Consider the following 17,867-nt stretch of genomic DNA (forward strand, 5'->3'; position numbering starts at 1 on the left):
TTACACATGCAAGGTCAAGTCCTCCATCCACGATCAAGTCATGGATGGCAGTGGTCTTATGAATCATTGACCTAGCATTGCACAGCAGCACCTTCAGGTCATGTGGGTTTCCCTTGTTGAGCGCAAATATAACATTGAATCACAATGGTACAAAATAACTCAGCAAGCTGACATTATCAAGAGTTAAAACAAAAGTTAGTGTACTAAATATTATTTCCAATTCTAGGTAATTTGCTATTGGAGAAATGCCATATATGATTATGAAAATTTAAAGTAAGAATTGACTTTGGGGAGCCCCAATGTGAAAAGAGTGAGGATCCATGAGGATCCGTGCTTTGAAACCACGTTTTTGGGCCATTGAGTAGCCAGATAACCGTGGATCCGTGATTTTTGTGGTGCAGGTTGTGCTGGCTATGACGCATGATGTGACAGTGAGTTTGGGGTGGCCCAATGCAAAAAGCGTGAGGATCCATGAGGATCTGTGCTTCGAAACCATGTTTTTGGGCCACGGTATGGCAAGGAAGCCATGGATCCGAGTTTTTTGTGGGGCAGGCGGTGCCCCTGGCTATGATGTGTGATTTGACGGTGACTTTGGACTGATCTAGTGCAAAAAACATGAGGATCCGTGCTTCAAAACCACGTTTTTGGGCTATGGAGTTGCCAGGAAGCCGTGGATCTGTGATTTTTGTGTTGCATGCTGTGCCGCTGGCCATGATGTTTGATCTGATGGTGACTTTGGCCTGATCAAGTGCAAAAATCATGAGGATCCGTTCTTCAAAAAGACGTTTTTGGGACACAGGGTCGCCAGGAAGCTGTGGATCCGAGTTTTTTGTGGTGCAGCCTGTGCCCCTGGCTATGATGTGTGATTTGACAGTGACTTTGGGCTGATCTAATGCAAAAAGCATGAGGATCCGTGCTTCAAAACCATGTTTTTGGGCCATGGTATGGCCAGGCAGGCGTGGATCCAAGTTTTTTGTGGTGCAGGCTGTGCCCCTGGCCATGATGTGTAATTTCACGGTGAGTTTGGGCTGATCTAGTGCAAAAATCTTGAGGATCCGTGTTTTTTAACCATGTTTTGCGCCATTGCGGCACCACAAAAGAATGGATGCGTGATTTTTTTGGTTCTGCCTACAGACTAAGATGTGGTCTACAGTATCATGGTGTTTGTTTTTATTTTGTTTCAATATAAAAAGCATATGAATTCATGAGGATCCATGCCTCGGATCCATGTTTTTGTGGTGCTGCAACGCGGCAAAGTGTTGGATCCACGTTTTTTATAGTCCAGTTTGTAGGCGTGCCTTCCAGGTGTGATTTGACACTGCATTTGTTGGAGTTATTTATAAAAAAGTGGAGGATCCATGAGGATCCGTGTAGATCCGCCTTTTACCCAGACCCGATTGGTCTCAACTAGGGCCAGGGCCTTTTCAGTAGTGGCCCCGATCTGGTGGAACGCTCTGTCACAAGAGACCAGGGCCCTGCAGGACTTGACATCTTTCCGCAGGGCCTGCAAGAGGGAGCTGTTCCACCAGGCCTTTGGCCAAGGCCCCTTATGTTTTCCCTCCCCTTATGCTTTTGATCTATGACCCTGTTACGTTTTTACTGTAATTTTACTGGTATTAGCCACCCTGAGCCCGGCTCTGGCTGGGGAGGTGGGGTATAAATAAAATTTATTCTTATTGTTATTATTAAGGTGCAAGCTCGGAAGGTGATTGCTTCGGGGCATGCACAGAGTGCACACGACGTGCATGGATGGGTAAAATGAACCACAGACCGGCTTCACCATGTCCTTTCGGCTCCTGGCACACTCCTCACCCCGTTCCCAACCATATTTACGTCCCCACCAACGCAGAGCTTTTTCCCTTGCAAGACTTGACCTCACGCCACCCGTGACCCTGCAAGGAATATTCCCACAAACTCCACACCCAGAAAGGCTTCGTTTTAGTTGTGGCACAAAGGCAGGTGGAAACCAGTGTTCCATGTGCTTTATTACCCTGCGCCTTTCACACGGCAAATATCTAAACACCGTGCAGAAAGGAAAAGGTCAAATTGCTCTGACTTCTCCGGGGTTTCCTTTCTACGGAACAGCCTTAGGCGAAAGTATAAAGGTAGCAGAATTTGAGAGATGCTGTGAAACTACGTCGCTATAAAGACCCTGTTTAAACTTATTGCCTTAGAATATCGTTTTATAAGCAGACTCCAGTTTTATTTTTATTTTTTTTCCCTAACACAAGGTGTTTTTTTTAATAAATATTTATTAAAATTTTTAAGTTACAGTATAACAAACAGACAAAGTTGTAACATAACATAACATATTTTCTCATCTTCTTGTGACCTCCTCACATCCCCCGCTCCTACCTTCCATGTTAAGAAATTAATCCAGCAAATTATCACCTTACTTCCATCCTTACTGTCTGGTTATCAATTAAATTTAGCCAAATAGTTATCCAAAAGAAAAATTGTTTTTTCTTACATTTTAACTTATCTTCTTACTTTGCTTCATCTATTTTAATGGTGCCAAATTATTTATAATCAAGCATCCTGCTTAACATTCATACAGTTTACAATGTTTTTGCAAATAGATCTTAAATTTTTTCCAATCTTCTTCTATCGTCTCCTCTCCCAGATCTCGGATTCTGCCGGTCATCTCAGCCAGTTGCATATAGTCCATCAGTTGCATCTGCCATTCTTCCAGTGTGGGTAAATCTTGAGTTTTCCAATGCTTCGCGAGAAGTATCCTTGCTGCTGTTGTTGCGTACATAAAGAATGTTCGGTCCTTCTTTACCACCCCTTGGCCGACAATACCCAAAAGGAAGGCCTCTGGTTTCTTAGAGAAGGTATACTTAAATACCTTTTTCAGTTCATTATATATCATTTCCCAGAAAGCCTTCACTTTAGGGCAGGTCCACCAGAGGTGAAAGAATGTTCCTTCACTCTCTTTACATTTCCAACACTTATTATCAGACAAGTGGTATATTTTTGCAAGTTTGACTGGGGTCATGTACCATCTATATATCATTTTCATTACATTTTCTTTCAAAGCATTACATGCAGTGAAATTCAAACCAGTAGTCCACAACCTTTCCCAGTCCTCAAACATAATATTGTGCCCAATGTCTTGTGCCCACTTTATCATGGCCGATTTTACCGTTTCATCTTGTGTGTTCCATTTTAACAGCAAGTTGTACATTCTTGAAAGTACCTTAGTCTTAGGCTCTAACAATTCCGTTTCCAACTTTGATTTCTCCACCTGGAACCCTAACTTTTTGTCAAGTTTAAAAACTTCCTTAATCTGAGCGTAATGTAGCCAATCTCGCACTTTATCTCTCATTTTCTCCATACTCTGCAATTTCCAATTGTGCAGACTCCAGTTTTATGCCTTGACTTATATACTTTTGTGGACTCTCTGCATGCCAGTTAAGTAGATTGATTGATTGATTGATTGATTGATTGATTATTGGGAATGGTGTGTACAGACAGGGATGGGGGGAACAAAGACTCCTGCGTGTCTCCCCCCAACCACAACCTTGTGTCCCCTGATGCTGCTTTGGTCAAGTCTGGGTCCCTCTAGGTGATGAGGAGCTGCTGGGAGGCCGGGAGGCCGCAGGATTCTTTATGGGCGTCAAAGAGCTCCTTCAGGGCCTTGACGTAGAGAGCGTGGAAGCTGTTCACCTCATCCTCAGTGGGGTGCGGGCGGAGCGGGACCGGGATAGGCTTCCCCACTACAAGAGGGAGAAGAAGCATGAACATTTGGGGGGGGGCTGCTCTGCCCCTCCCCCCAGCAGCTTTGCACCCTGGCCTTGCGTTTCAGGGGTGGCTTAAGTGCAGGAATGGAGGGGACCCCAAGGGTCATCCAGTCCAACCCTCCAATGCAGGAATTTGTGATTAGTGGCCAACCAACCTTTGCTTAGAAACCTCCAAGGATGAGGAGAAGGAAGTGTGTGTGTGTGTGTGTGTGTGTGTGTGTGCAATCTCCGCTCCCTGCTGAGTACTTACCCACCACCGTGAGGGGGGCAGCCATGGGCAGGAGCCCCCAAGAGTGACTGGAGAAGAGGCCCCTCCCGCTGAAGAGGCAAGGGGCCAAGCGGGTCAGCTGCTTGAAACCGAGCTGGAAGCGGCGAGCGAAGCTGCCCTCGGGGAAGCGGATCTGTCGGTAAATGTCATTCTCCCCAAAGGTGTAAACGGGCACCAGGTCAGCCCTGCAAGGAGGAAGAGAAGGAAGAAGGTGTGAGGAGACCCAGAGCTTATAGGGTTAATAGCGTGGGAAGTTAAGTCCTATCACTAGGGGGGTGTTCAAATACGGGGTTTTACGCTTTGTTATGTGATCTGATTTACTTTCTGTTTTGAGAGAGGGAGAGACAGCATGTCACCGTGCTTTCCCGGGTCGTTGATTTATTTTGCTGCTGTACAATAATTCGCTTCTTAGATTAGAAGGAGCTGCGTACAAGGGTTTCTCCGCATGCCTCAGATTTCTACACTCACACACGCTATCTGTGATACTCTGCTGAAGCCAGTAGGAGCAGAGCAACGGAAGAGCATCGGAAGAGGCAGCCGCCCAGGCGATTTGACAGGCTCTTGAGAGGGTCCATCACAGAACCACAGCAGGAGCCAAAATCAATGTCGCCAGAAGTTTGTTTGAGCTGAGGCTACGTCCGGGAGACAGCATCAGAGAACATGTGACTAAATTGGTGGCTGTGTTTAACCGACTGAAACAGTTAAACGTGAATTTTCCAGAAGATTTGAAAGTTTACATTCTTCTGAGCTCACTAGACAAGAGTTATGACAATTTGTGCCTAAATCTAGAAGCCATGCCCCCTGCCAACCTAACATTGCAGTTTGTCTCGGGTCGCCTATGCGATGAGGAGGAACATCGGCGGGGGGGGGGCACGCTGGCCCAGGCAGTCCTGCTTGCAAGAGTGGGGGGGGCAGTGAAAGAGGACACCGTGAAGGCTTTTGCTACGAGACGTTATCGTTGTGGCTCAGAAACCCACCTGCGTAAACAGTCCCAAGGAAGCTGCACAGAATGCCTCCAAGGCCATTGCCCTGGGCAACCAGATTAGGGGAACGGCCTGGGTGGGAACGCAAGGAAAGGTCCCGGGGGAACTGACAGAGACGCAACGTCACATAATTTGGCGGTTTCCATGGCAACAGTGAAGGACAGCGACCAGAGCAATGTACAGCGCTGGGTGATCGACAGCGGAGCCAGTCATCATCTGCTGCCATCTGGTGGCCAAATGCGGAACTGCAGAGCTGTTTCCAAAGGAAAAACAGTCACTCTTGCCAATGGTTCCAAGAGACAGCTGACAACTGTTGGCTCTGTTTTTGTTCCTTTTTTGCAGGCTGAACTGGAAGCATTTGTGGTCCTAGGGATGAAATGCTGTCTATGATCTGTGTCTTCTCTAGTTAGAGATGGGTTTAAGGTTTGCTTTGAGAATAATGTATGCTCTAGTTCCAGGGGTGGGAACCAGTTGGTCAGTGTTGAATGTCAGAACAGGCTATTTGTTCTGGAAACGTCTCAAGCAGGTAGGGGTAACACTGGGTCAGCAAAGGCACAGTGTGCGAATGTTCCCACTCACTATATGTGTCATCATTTGTGGCACAGGAGGATGTCCCCCTGCAATTGGGGATATGTGAGAAAAATACCAGGGTGCACTGAGGGATGCAAAACGAAGTCATGTGCTAAATTCCTGGATTGCAGAGCATGCAAGAAGGCAAAGGTAAAAACGTGCAGTTATCCTAGGTCTGACAGGGTAACCAAGAAACCTTTTGAGTTGGTTCATGTAGATATTTGTGGCCCTATGCTCGTTGCCAAGTCTGGGCGGCGCTAAATATGTTTTAACCTTGACAGATGATTACTCCAGAAACAGCTGGGTGATACCTCTGAAGGACAAGGGTGAAGCTGCCACCATGCTGAGGGAGTGGGTCACTGCAGTGCAACTCCAATTCTCACTGAGGGTTTCCAGACCACGGTGGGGAGTTCCCTGGGTCTGCGTTGCAAAATTATTTTCGCCAGAAAAGGATACGTCACAGTTTGACGGTTCTGCACTCACCACAGGAAAATGGGGTGGCAGAAAGGCGGAACAGAACGCTCCAGGAAGCGGTGGAAGCGATGCTTTTTGACTCAGGCTTACCACACCGCTTCTGGGCAGAAGCTTGGGAAATGGCAAATTTCACTCTGAATCATTCCTACAACTGTTTCCTACACAAACACTATCTGTTATAGTCTGCTGAAGCCGGGAGGAGCAGAGTGGCACATCAGAAGAGTGCTGGATGCCAAAGCACTCAGCTGTTCACAGTCGAAACAGACATCCAGCAGAACAGGTTATGGCTCATAACTCACAGAAGGAATGTCAGGTCAGGGAGAGCACTTAATCCAACCAAGAACCTTGCAAGGTAGGCTAGGCTGTGGGAAGTCAGGGACCTTAGCATATGGAATTCATGGCCTGTTATACATTAAGAGAAAACTTAATTGGGAAAAAGCGAAGGTCCCAGCGAAGGAGGAGTGACTTTTGAAAGACGTGGACTAAGCAGAAATAGCAAAGCTCACAGCAAAATTAAGAGATCAGAGTAAAAACACTGTGTAGGTGGGAAGCCAACTTATGGAACAGTAGAATTATTTGTTATAAAGGTTACTGTGAAAATTATGAAAAATGTAATGAGAAATTATACAGCAAGGAAGGGCAGGGACCTTCTGTACTCGCAATTGCTTCATTGGGGCAAAATCCACCAGGAAGCACTGCCACGCTCACTAGGCCCAATACATTGCTGACCTACACCCAACACGCCCCCCCCGGACACCCCCTTTCCCCCTCGGTGCCCCTACCCGTGTTGCAGCGCTAGGCGCACGAAGCCCTTCCTCCCTTGAAGGCAGACACGATGCTCTCCGGGGGCGGTGTCCAGCATCTCGGACGCGCCCCCCACCACGATGGCCACCGCGTGCCCGGGGGGGCCACTTAGGAGGAAGTCCAGGGAACTTTTGTTGACTGGGACCATCCCTGGAAGTGGGAGAAAGCAAAGGTGCTTGTGGGTGTGAAACATCTCCAGGGGTTCCCTGCTTTGCAGAGGGTTGGACTAGAGGACCCTCGCGATTCTCCTCCAACTCTGAAATTCTGCGAGTCTATTCAAGGGCAAAAGGGTCACTGGCAAAGGATCAGCGTGTCTGGAAGTGGTTGGAGGAGAGACGGTGGCTAACATTGAGGTTGAATCCTGACAAGACAGAAGTATTGCTTTGGGGGGGAAAGGGGACGGGCAGGTGTGGGGGACTCCCTGGTCCTGAATGGGACAACTGTGCCCCAAAGGACCAGGTGCGCAGCCTGGGAGTCATTTTGGACTCACAGCTGTCCCTGGAGGCGCAGGTCAGTTCTGTGTCCAGGGCGGCTTTCTACCAGCTCCATGTGGTACACCGGCTGAGACCCTCCCTGCCCCTGGACTGTCTTGCCAGAGTGGTGCATGCTCTGGTTGTCTCCCGCTTGGACTACTGCAATGCGCTCTACGTGGGGCTACCTTTGAAGGTAACCTGGAAACTACAACTAATGGACTGTCTGGCCAGAGTGGTGCATGCTTTGGTTATCTCCCACCAGGACTACTGCAATGTGCTCTATGTGGGGCTACCTTTGAAAGTGACCTGGAAACTACAACTAATGCAGAATGCGGCAGCCAGACTGGTGACTGGGAGACCACATAAAACTGGTCCTGAAAGACCTACATTGGCTCCCAGTATTTTTCTGAGCACAATTCAAAGTGTTGGTGCTGACCTTGAAAGCCCTAAATGGCCTCAAATGCCCAGTAGACCTGAAGGAGCGTCTCCACCCCCATCGTTCAGCCTGGATACTGAGGTCCAGAGCCAAGGGCCTTCTGGCGGTTCCCTCCCTACGAGAAGTGAAGCTACAGGGCATAGGGCCTTCTCAGTAGTAGTGCCTGCCCTGTGGAACGACCTCCCATCAGATGTCAAAGAGAAAAACAATTAGCGTAGATTACGGCGTATTAGGCGACTGGGCAGCTGCCAATTTGGGGGGTTGACTTAATATGGCCAGTCTTATACGCGGCAACTTTGCTGGGCAGCAACAGTGGGCGGTGGGCTCCACTCCACACCAGGAGGAAGCCGCCCAGCAAAGCCAGTGTTAAAAAGTCGTCTTATATGCCAGAATCTACGGTATCTGACTTTTAGGAGACATCTGAAGGTTTAGGGAAGTTTTTAATGTTTGGTGTTTTATCATGTTTTTAATTTTCTGTTGGAAGCCACCCAGAGTGGCTGGGAAAACTCAGCCAGATGGGCGGGGTATAAATAATAATAATTATCATCATCATCATCATTTGCACAAACAAATGCCCCTTTTCTTTTGCACAGGAGCAAAGAATGGCAGGAAAAACAGGCATTCTTGCTGAGGAATTCTATTCCCAGGGGCGCTGGGAGGGCATTCCTGAGAGTGGGGTGGTTCCTCCATTGGATTGGCCAGGCAGGATTCTTGAAGATGGTCCTTAGGTGAGGGGCCACCCCACTTCTCCACCCCCCCAACCATTCCTCTCTCTGTTGGCCTCACCTGAGCTCATCATGTACTCCCGGTAGACGGGTATGCGGAACTGCCGTGCAAGGAGGGCCAGGCTTGGGCGGAGGCCAGGGAAGGTGCGGGAAAATCCCGTGGCCTCAGTACAGAAGACGGAAAAGGCCCCCGCGCAGATGATCCCGTGGGGGTGGGAGCCCAGGACGTAGTTCCGCGTCGGGGGCAGCTCGGCTGTCTTCACCAGCTGCAAGGCAAGAGGGGCGAGGCCTTTGGCATTTGGACCCCCACCCGAATGTCACATTCAGAGGCAGTGCGCAGATTCCATGGCCAGCAGCCTTTGATGGCCACCACCTCCTCCTTCTCCGTGATCTGGTCTCCGGGGGTTCCAGAGACCCTGCCAGCCCCCTCCTCATACCTTGATGGGGAAATAATCCCGGTGGAGCTCCCAGACTCTCCAGCGCCTCATCCAGTCACAGCGGCGCCCACCTGCGAAGACAAGGGTTCAGGCAGGGGACGGAGTCAGAGAACTGTGGGGTTGGAAGGGGACCCCCAGGGGTCATCCAGCCCAACCCCCTGCAATGCAGGAATCACAGCTGAGGAATCCCTGGCAGGTGACCACCCGACCTTTGCTTTAAATTAATTTATTTAATTATTACTTGCTGGTAATAATTTTAAATAAATAAATTTTAATAAATTTATTATTAAAGTAATAAATTTTAGTGTTTATTATTCGATTCTAATGGATTAGTGCATATTGCTTTACTTGGTATAAATTATTTTAACATTATTGTGACTGTTTATATAGGATCTGATTGTTACTGTTAATACTTGATGTTTTATTATTATTGTGTGTGTGTGTTGGAAGCCGCCCAGAGTGGCCGGGGCAGCCCAGCCAGATGGGCAGGGTATAAATAAAATTATAATCAATCAATAATGAGGAGCGAGATGATCCTTGGGGTCCCTTCCAACTCTGATTCTATCTTATATTTTGGGGAGGGTTCTTTTGATTCGTGTCAATTACAGGATTCCGTGTGTGTTTTTTATAGTAACATTTAATAATTATACATAAATAAATGCAGCTGATTTTTCTGTCCTCCATATACACAGAGAGAGATGTGGGAATGTTCAGGGGTGCAGGAGAGGATACATTGACTAATTATATCCTTATCCAACTTGTGCTAACAAGTTCCAAAAATATCAGCAGAGTAAAACATTCCCTTTTTAAGTTCGCAACGGTAACATGTGCTCAGGTTCGCTAGAACCTCTATAGCAATTACTCTGGTAATTTCCCCTTTGTTCCCTCTTAAAATACAAGACACGACACAGTCTTTCATAAAAGTATAAAAAGAGTTTACTCACATTCTGTTCACAATCACATCCAGAAGGCAGACAGGCTTAATAAAATAATATACATTTAGAATCTATCTTATAAGAAGATAGTCCCTTTCTCCTCTCTTGGCTGGGAACCAAGAGGGCATCTTTAGCAGATGTTACAAGAGCGATGGAAGAGAAGCAAGAGGGGCAAGAGAGAGATGGCTGGTCTGCCCTGTGCTTTTATCATTACCTGCACAGGTGAGGCCACACCCACCTCTGGTCACATGCGGAGGAAGTACATCCCAGGAAGTTTACCTGCTGGCTGGACAAACATCCCTCCCCATGCCTAAACATGTACACTCTAGGAATGTTGTAATTGACTGCTCCTGTGTTTTACATTCCACAAGAGAGAAAGAGAAAATGCTTCTGCCATTGTGTCTTTTATTGGGTATTTTTATTTGTTCATTTCTATATATAGGGTACCTACGATCAGCATCTGGGACGCGGGTGGCGCTGTGGGTTAAACCACAGAGCCTAGGACTTGCCGATCAGAAGGTCGGTGGTTTGAATCCCCGCGACGGGGTGAGCTCCCGTTGCTCGGTCTCTGCTCCTGCCAACCTAGCAGTTCGAAAGCACCTCAAAGTGCAAGTAGATAAATAGGTACCGCTCCAGTGGGAAGGTAAACGGCGCTTCCGTGCGCTGCTCTGGTTCGCCAGAAGCGGCTTAGTCATGCTATACACTGGGTCCCTTGGCCAATAAAGTGAGATGAGCACCACAACCCCAGAGTCAGCCACGACTGGACCTAATGGTCAGGGGTCCCTTGACCTTTACCTTACGATCTGCATGGACTGGTTGCATGGCTTGAGATACTTATGAGGTCCATCAATTACCATATAGCATATATTCAACACAAAAAACAGCAACAATTTGTTGTGGACAAAGGAGAGCTGGACATATAAAGGGCCCCATCACCTTCAGTAGCTTAGGGCCTCATCAAACCCCAATCCGGCCCTGGTTGGGGAGAATCGAACTCACCTCTCTGTGGCGTATCCCAGTCGTAGATCCACCAGGCGAAATACAAGACGCTGATAGGCCAGAAGGAGGTGAAGAGCAGGTAGACCAGGAGAACGGAGAAGAAGGCACCTAGGGGGGAGGAGGGAAGGAGATTCTGTGGAATCTTGTTTTTATGTTGTATGCTGGATATGTGATTGCCAAATTCTGATTTAAAAACCAAATAAATAAATTTATTTTTTTAAAAAACTAATATCACAATGTGGACTTCAAATCAGTTTTGGATGATATATCGATATATCGCCCAACTCTGAGCGCAAGAGCAGCACTCCCCCCTCACTGAGATTCAGAGGCCCTGCCTGGGACCACAACCCCAATTTCACGAGACCCCCGAGGATGTGATCTGAAGCCCCCCTAAACCCAGAAGAACATTTTAGGTTGGAAGGGGCACCCCAGGCTCATCTAGCCTAACCCCCTGTGGTGCTGACTCCCTAGTCCAGACTCACCTGGCCCAAATCTGCTTTGGAAAAAAGTAGGGGGTTTGGCTTTTAGGGGAGGGGGGTGAAATAAAAAAAAAAGGTCTTATATATATAATACATGTTCATAAATGTACCAAGCAAACACGTACATAGATATATAAACCACATGTCTGAAGCAGCACATGAAAACAGCCCGGAAACCATTTTGACCCCCAAACTGACCAAACAATTTCTCTGCAAGGTCGAAGGAAAATGGAAAAGCCTCCCCATTGTCTTTTCCTTCACAAATCCTGTCTTAAGGGTATGTCTGTGTGTGAATAGGGTGAGCCTGTGAGCTGGCTCAGGAACTACCGTATTTTTCGCTCTATAGGACGCACTTTTTCCCCTTCAAAAATGAAGGGGAAATGTGTGTGCGTCCTATGGAGCGAAGACACCATAGCCCCGCGACCCTCTCCCGGTTGGAGAGGTGACGCGCGGCTCAGGCAGGTGCCTCCATAACCGCGCGTCACCTCTCCAGCCGGGAGAGCTCGCGCGGAGCTAAAGCAGCCCCCCGCGACCCTCTCCCGGCTGGAGAGGTGACGCGCGGCTATGGCAGGAGCCTCCATAGCCGCGCAGAGCTAAAGCAGCCCCCCGCGACCCTCTCCCGGCTGGAGAGGTGACGCGCGGCTATGGCAGGAGCCTCAATAGCCGTGCGTCACCTCTCCAGCCGGGAGAGCGCGGACGGGGATAAAGAAGCCATAGCCCCGCGACCCTCTCCCAGCTGGAGAAGTGACGCGTGACTATGGCAGCAGCCTCTCAGCTGCGCCTTTCCGCTGCTCCCAGACCTGCTCTTTGGGGCTGGTGGTGGGCTTCCCCCCGCCAGCCCCAAAGAGCAGGTCGAAAGGAACCTGAAGCCAGGAGAGCGAGAGGGGTCGGTGCGCACTGACCCCTCTAGCTCTCCAGGCTTCCAAGGTAGCCACCTGAACGCACCTTAAATGGCAACTTGTTTTAGAGCGGGAAAACAAGAGGGGGAAAATTCTCCCACTCTCTGCGCAGCGCTTCCTGCCGCTTTGCTGAAGGGGCACTGGTCAGAGAGCGGAAGAATTTTTTTCCCTTGTTCTCCCCCCTCTAAAACAAGGTGCGTCCTATTGTCCGGTGCGTCCTATGGTGCGAAAAATACGGTAAGTGAGCGCTAACAGGTGACCTGCCAGACAGGAGGTAAACAAGGCACTCAGATTTCTGCTGTAGACCGCCCTTTCTGCGATGTAGGCATGATGTATCTGGGGGTGGTCTTGGACTCCAGGGCGGCCAATTAAAAATGTCTATATAAAGGTGGGCACACCTTGGTTCGGGGTCCTCCTCCTTTCCTGCATGAGAGGGGAGCACCCTGTTGCAACAGTTCAATATAGATCAGACTAGCTGCTTTCCTTCTCAATATTCTCTGCTTGGCCTCTGTTCTTTCCTCCGACTGATGGAGAACCTGCAAAGGACTCTCTAAGGGCTCTTGTGTCCCCCATAAGGGAATAAGGGCAGATTTCCTTTTATTACAGGGGCCTGGCCTGCCAGAGGACCTCCCAAGGCCCATGGCCCCAGGAAGAGGGGGAGGCCAAGCTGCCCCTCTTCCCTGAGCACCCCCTGCCCCTCCCTCCCACCCACCCAGATCCCAACTTACCAAAGAAGAGGAAGGTGAGGACCCACTGGAAGACGCTAAGAGCCTCCAGGTGCTTCTGCAGAGCCATCTTCTGACCCTGGGTCGCAGGAAGAGATCCGGGGGGGGGGGTCCACAGGGGGGTGGGGGGATGTGCAGCAGGACTCCAGCCAGGAGGGGCCCCTGCCTTGGCAGAAGGGAGAGCGTGAAGACGCAGGTGTGTTCAGCACAGGTGGCCTCTGACCTGCATCCCAAAGCCCAGCTGCTCCCCTTCAGCCGTGCCCTTAGGAAGGGGGCAGCATGTGGGGCAGGAGGAGGAGGAGGAGGAAAGAGGCTCACTTGTCCAGGAGAAGATGTTGTCTTGCCCGCGGCTGCAATGCACCCGTCTGTCTCTCTGCCACCTGCACTTTGGTCCCCAGGTGAGTTGGCAATAAGGATGCTCCTGTCACCCAGGTGAGGCAAAGGGGACCTGGCTGAGCTCTCCTCCTCCGAAAGGAGACAAGGTGTGTCATTTCATTCCTGACCTTAAAAAGGTCAAGCCCAGTGGCTCCCAAACTGGGCGTGCCCAGAGGACCTTCAGATCCGTTTCTTTTGACTCCCAGCCCTGCCTGGCACCTGCCTTGCTGGCCCTCGGCTCCCTCCCCTTGGCCCTCATCCCAGGGCCGCCCCGTCCTCTTGGCCCACAAGACAAAGGTTGGGTTGCCAGGATCCATGCCCCATCTGCCTGCCTCCCTTCTCCAAACCACGGAGGAAGCTGCACTTTAGGAGATCATCATCATCATCATCAAATTTTAATTATTTCCCACCCTCCCCGGCCAAAGCTGGGCTCAGAGCAGCATAAAATGCAATAAAAAGCAGGGAAGAGCCATTTTCAAAAGAACAGATGCATTTCAAAATCAGTGGGACTTATGGTGGAACCATAAAACGGTATAGTTGGAAGGGACCCTCAGGGGTCATCCAGCCCAACCCCTTGCAAGGCAGGAATCGCAGCTTTGGTGGCACTGTAGCTCTAGGGAAGAAAGAGTGCCTCTGAGCAGGTGAAGAGTGCTCTGAGGATCCGCAGCTGCCTCCCTTTCAAAGGGACCAAGCGCAGCTCCTCCTGATGGCCTTTAGGTGCCCCTGGAAGAAAGACAGGGTGAGGAGTCACCAGGGTTTCTGAAGTGGGTGGGGGTGTTCAAAGGTTGCCCCCTCCTCCTCCTCCTCCGTCTCCTGCCAGGCAGGGCAGTGAGGTCCAAGCTGACCTGACCCTGGAGGAGCAAAGGTAGAAATTATGCAAACCTTTCTTGGCAAGGACATTGCTTCCTGCCTCAGGGCACGGCAGCCTCTCTACAAATTAGCATTTATATATCCCAATACTTTCCTCCAGAAATCTGTAAGCATCAGACATTGCATAAGGAGACGCTTCAAAGAGGCGTATTCTCGTTTTGGCACCTCCAGCAACACGTCCTTGTAGATCATCCCTTTCTATACTGATGTATCGGAGCCCAATATTATTTTTCGTTGTATAAGACGTAGTTTATAATCTAATGGCACATTAGGAAGGTAAAACACTGGTTTACAAAAATATACAGTGGTGCCTCGCAAGACAAAATTAATTTGTTCTGCGAGTTTTTTCGTCTAGCGAATTTTTCGTCTTGCGAAGCACGAAATCCCATAGGAATGCATTGAAAATCAATTAATGCGTTCCTATGGTCAAAAAAAGTCCAAACAAAGCCAAATTTGGTACAAGAGTTTATTAAGTGCTCTTTAAAGTCACACATACTGTAAAGAGCCTTTCAAAAATTGAAGGAACAATAAATTAAGTTTCTAAACATGACAGAAAAACATTTAAAAATCAACAAAGTGTACAGTACATTTTCTAAGACTCTGGGGGACAACTCGAAGAAGGTTCCTCTTCCACTCTTTGCTTCTTGCTGAAGAACCTGTCCATGATCTGCTGCTTCATCCGCCTTTTCAGCACCTCCCTGAAAGGCGACATGACCCTCGTATCAAAAGTGTTCGCAAGGTCACGTGTCAGGTCCTTGTCAGGGTGGTGCCGCTGTGCAAAAGCCTGCACATCCTTCCACTTCATGCAAATGTCCCTCAGTTCTTTGGAGGATAGCCGTTCCTCAGTTGCTTCCTCCTCTTCCAGCGAGGCCTGCTCCTGTGCAGCCTCTGCCTGCAGTTCGACCAGCTCCTGGGTGGTCAGCTCGTGGTCGTGCTCCTCCACCAGCTTGCTGACGTCCTCCTCTGTGACCTCCGGTCCCATGGTCCTCCACAAGGCAACAATGTCCTGCACCACTGTTGACTCTGGTGCATCAGAGTCACTTGGTGCCACACAGTCCGGCCACAGGCTGCGCCAAGCGCAATTCAAATTTCTCTGGCTGATCCCGTTCCAGGCTGTGGTGATCATCTTCAAGCAGGTGACGATGTCGAAGTGGTCCTTCCAGAATTCCTGCAGGGTGATGGTGGTACAATCAGTCACCTCGAAGCATCGCCTGAAAAGCTCCTTGGTGTAGAGTTTTTTTTTTTAAATTGGCGATGACCTGCTGATTCATCGGCTGGAGCAGTGGTGTGGTGTTAGGCAGCAGGAACATGATACTGATGAAGCTGAACTCCTCCAACAAGTCCAACTCAAGGCCTTTAGGATGAGCAAGAGCATTGTCCATCAGAAGCAAAGCCTTCAGCGGCAGGTCGTTGTCCAGCAGGTACTGTTTGACAGCAGGGCCAAAAGCAAGATTGACCCAGTCCACAAAAAGCACACGTGTGACCCAAGCCTTACTGTTGGATCGCCACATGACACTCAGCTGCTCCTTGTCGACCTTGTGTTTCTTGAAGGCCCGTGGGTTCTCCGAGTGGTACACCAGCAGGGGCTTGATCTTCAGGTCGCCGCTTGCGTTGGCACAGAAGAGAAGGGTCAGACGGTCCTTCATGGGCTTGTGGCCAGGCAACTTGGCCTCCTCCTGTGTGATGAAAGTCCTTTTGGGCATCCTCTTCCAAAACAGCCCGGTCTCGTCGCAGTTGAAGACCTGCTGTGGAACGTAGCCATCCGTCTTCACAACCTCCATGAACTCGGCTGCAAAGTCTTCAGCCGCAGGAACATCAGAACTGGCAGCCTCTCCATGCCTGACCACGCTGTGGATTCCGGATCTTGTCTTGAGCCGGTCAAACCAACCTCTGCTTGCCTTGAAGACTTCTGGCTCGCCTGAGGTTCCTGGCTGTTCCCGGACGAGGTCTGCATGCAAGGCCTTGGCCTTCTCACAAATGACAGCCTCAGTCACTGTGTCCCCTGCACGCTTCTTCTCTTCTAACCAGATGAGCAGCAACTTCTCGACCTCCTCCAGAACAGCTTGGAGGAACTTCCGGGTTGGCGCCATAGCTGAATGGCGGATTCCCTCCGAGCTCCGGAGGGAATCTGCTAGACAGGTTTTGGGTCCTGCCGCGCCGGCGACGCGGGGACCCTCAAAAACCACGGGCGCGGAAGCCCGCGGACCTGGTGACTCGGCGGGCACCGTTTGCGCCCCCGACCTGCGAAGAAGCCTTTTTAAAGGCTGCGGAGCGGGGGACGGGGAGCGGCGCGGTGCTGTGAGTCTTCTGCTTCCCCTGCCAAGCGAAGCCGCATGCCATTCGACTGAGAGCGCTGACTTCTTCCATTGAAAATTTGGACTAAAATCTAAAGATAACAACCCGTGAGTAATTTTGAAATTGGACTAAAATTTTTCTTGGATTTGGTACGAGCGGGGGAGATGCAAAAAGGAAGTTCGTCTCCCCCCCCATTGTATACAATTTAAAGCAAGGATTTGACAACTAAGGTCGAAGAAGAACCTTTTCTTAATTGGAGAAAAGTTATTAATTGCACGGATTGATAGTATAAGTAATTGTGCTGGAGGATGAGAATTAATTTTTTGAATTAAAGTGCCACCCATCCCGGGACCGGGAGTGATCCGCGAGAGGACCCTGCTGAGGAGACATAAAAGATTTTGACAGGTGTCAAATTAGCTGTCAAAGTCGGAAAAAGTGGAGAACTTTGTTTCTGATGTTCCTGCTGGTTACAATAGATACAATATAGTTACAAATTGCTGAAAATAAAGAAGAACTGAAACAAATTAACTTGGCTTTTGGGTTGGAAGTGAAAGGAATACTGAATAACCGGAATCCCTCTAGTGGGGGTTCAGGGACATTACAAAAATGGAAATAGGTAAAAAAATACTAGCTGACCTGGAGGAGGTTATTTTTCTCGTGAGAAAGTTGCGTGAGTCGCAGGAGCAAGGTTTTGTTTTGTCTACAAGTGCCATAACTGTGAAGTCAACAGCAAAGGAATCTATATAAAACCCAGGCAGCTGAACAAGAAAAGAAACTTGAGAAAATTGAAGAAGTGGAGAAAGAGATATATGTTGAACAGGAGGAGCAGGAAGGAGGGGCTGCAATGCTGTAGAAGGCAAAGGAGAGCCGGAGGCCTGTCAAGATGGATATAAATGAAAATAAGAACTGGATAATAAGAACTGGGTTCGAACTGGAAAATGAGGAATGGAAAGATCTCCTTTTGTGGAGATCTGAAGATCTATGGTCTATAAATCTGATCAAGGTGGAAGTTGGAGCCTTTGGGCTATTTGGACTTAAAAGGATTGAGAAACAAGACTTGAGCTCCACCTTTAAATATGGAGGTCTGGCTGGAAGGAACATGGACATTATAGGGAAAGTGCCCCTCCGAGATTTGGTGTTTAACATAAAGGACTTTCAAAGAAACCGGCAGAGAGGGACTGAAAGAGATTTAAGGGCCTCAGACATGAGGCTGCCAGGCTGATAAAAGATGGACTAATGGACAATGGTTTGGGGATTCAAACCGGGGAAGGGAGGGTGGGGTTTGGAAATCCAAAGGATGTACAAAAATACTCTGATTTTTTCTATCTTTTTTTTCTTTTTGGGTTGCTACTAGTAGTAAAATGGGGAATTCGTGGA

General features: G+C 49.1%; 1 protein-coding gene across 1 annotated transcript; it reads right to left on the bottom strand.

The window, feature by feature from the left end:
• Positions 1 to 3,433: 3,433 nt before the first annotated feature.
• LOC309355810 (2-acylglycerol O-acyltransferase 3-like) lies at positions 3,434 to 13,075 on the bottom strand. Its single transcript, XM_081886984.1, has 7 exons — positions 12,954 to 13,075; positions 10,848 to 10,955; positions 8,914 to 8,984; positions 8,538 to 8,742; positions 6,821 to 6,992; positions 3,994 to 4,196; positions 3,434 to 3,719 (listed from the first exon to the last, which is right to left on the bottom strand). Exons 1-7 carry the CDS (start codon positions 13,018 to 13,020, stop codon positions 3,565 to 3,567), a joined length of 981 nt encoding a protein of 326 aa, XP_081743110.1. The 5' UTR covers positions 13,021 to 13,075; the 3' UTR covers positions 3,434 to 3,564.
• Positions 13,076 to 17,867: the final 4,792 nt, after the last annotated feature.

The sequence above is a fragment of the Podarcis melisellensis genome (genome assembly GCF_964234715.1).
Source record: "Podarcis melisellensis genome assembly, chromosome: 13".
NCBI classification, from domain to species: domain Eukaryota; kingdom Metazoa; phylum Chordata; class Lepidosauria; order Squamata; family Lacertidae; genus Podarcis; species Podarcis melisellensis.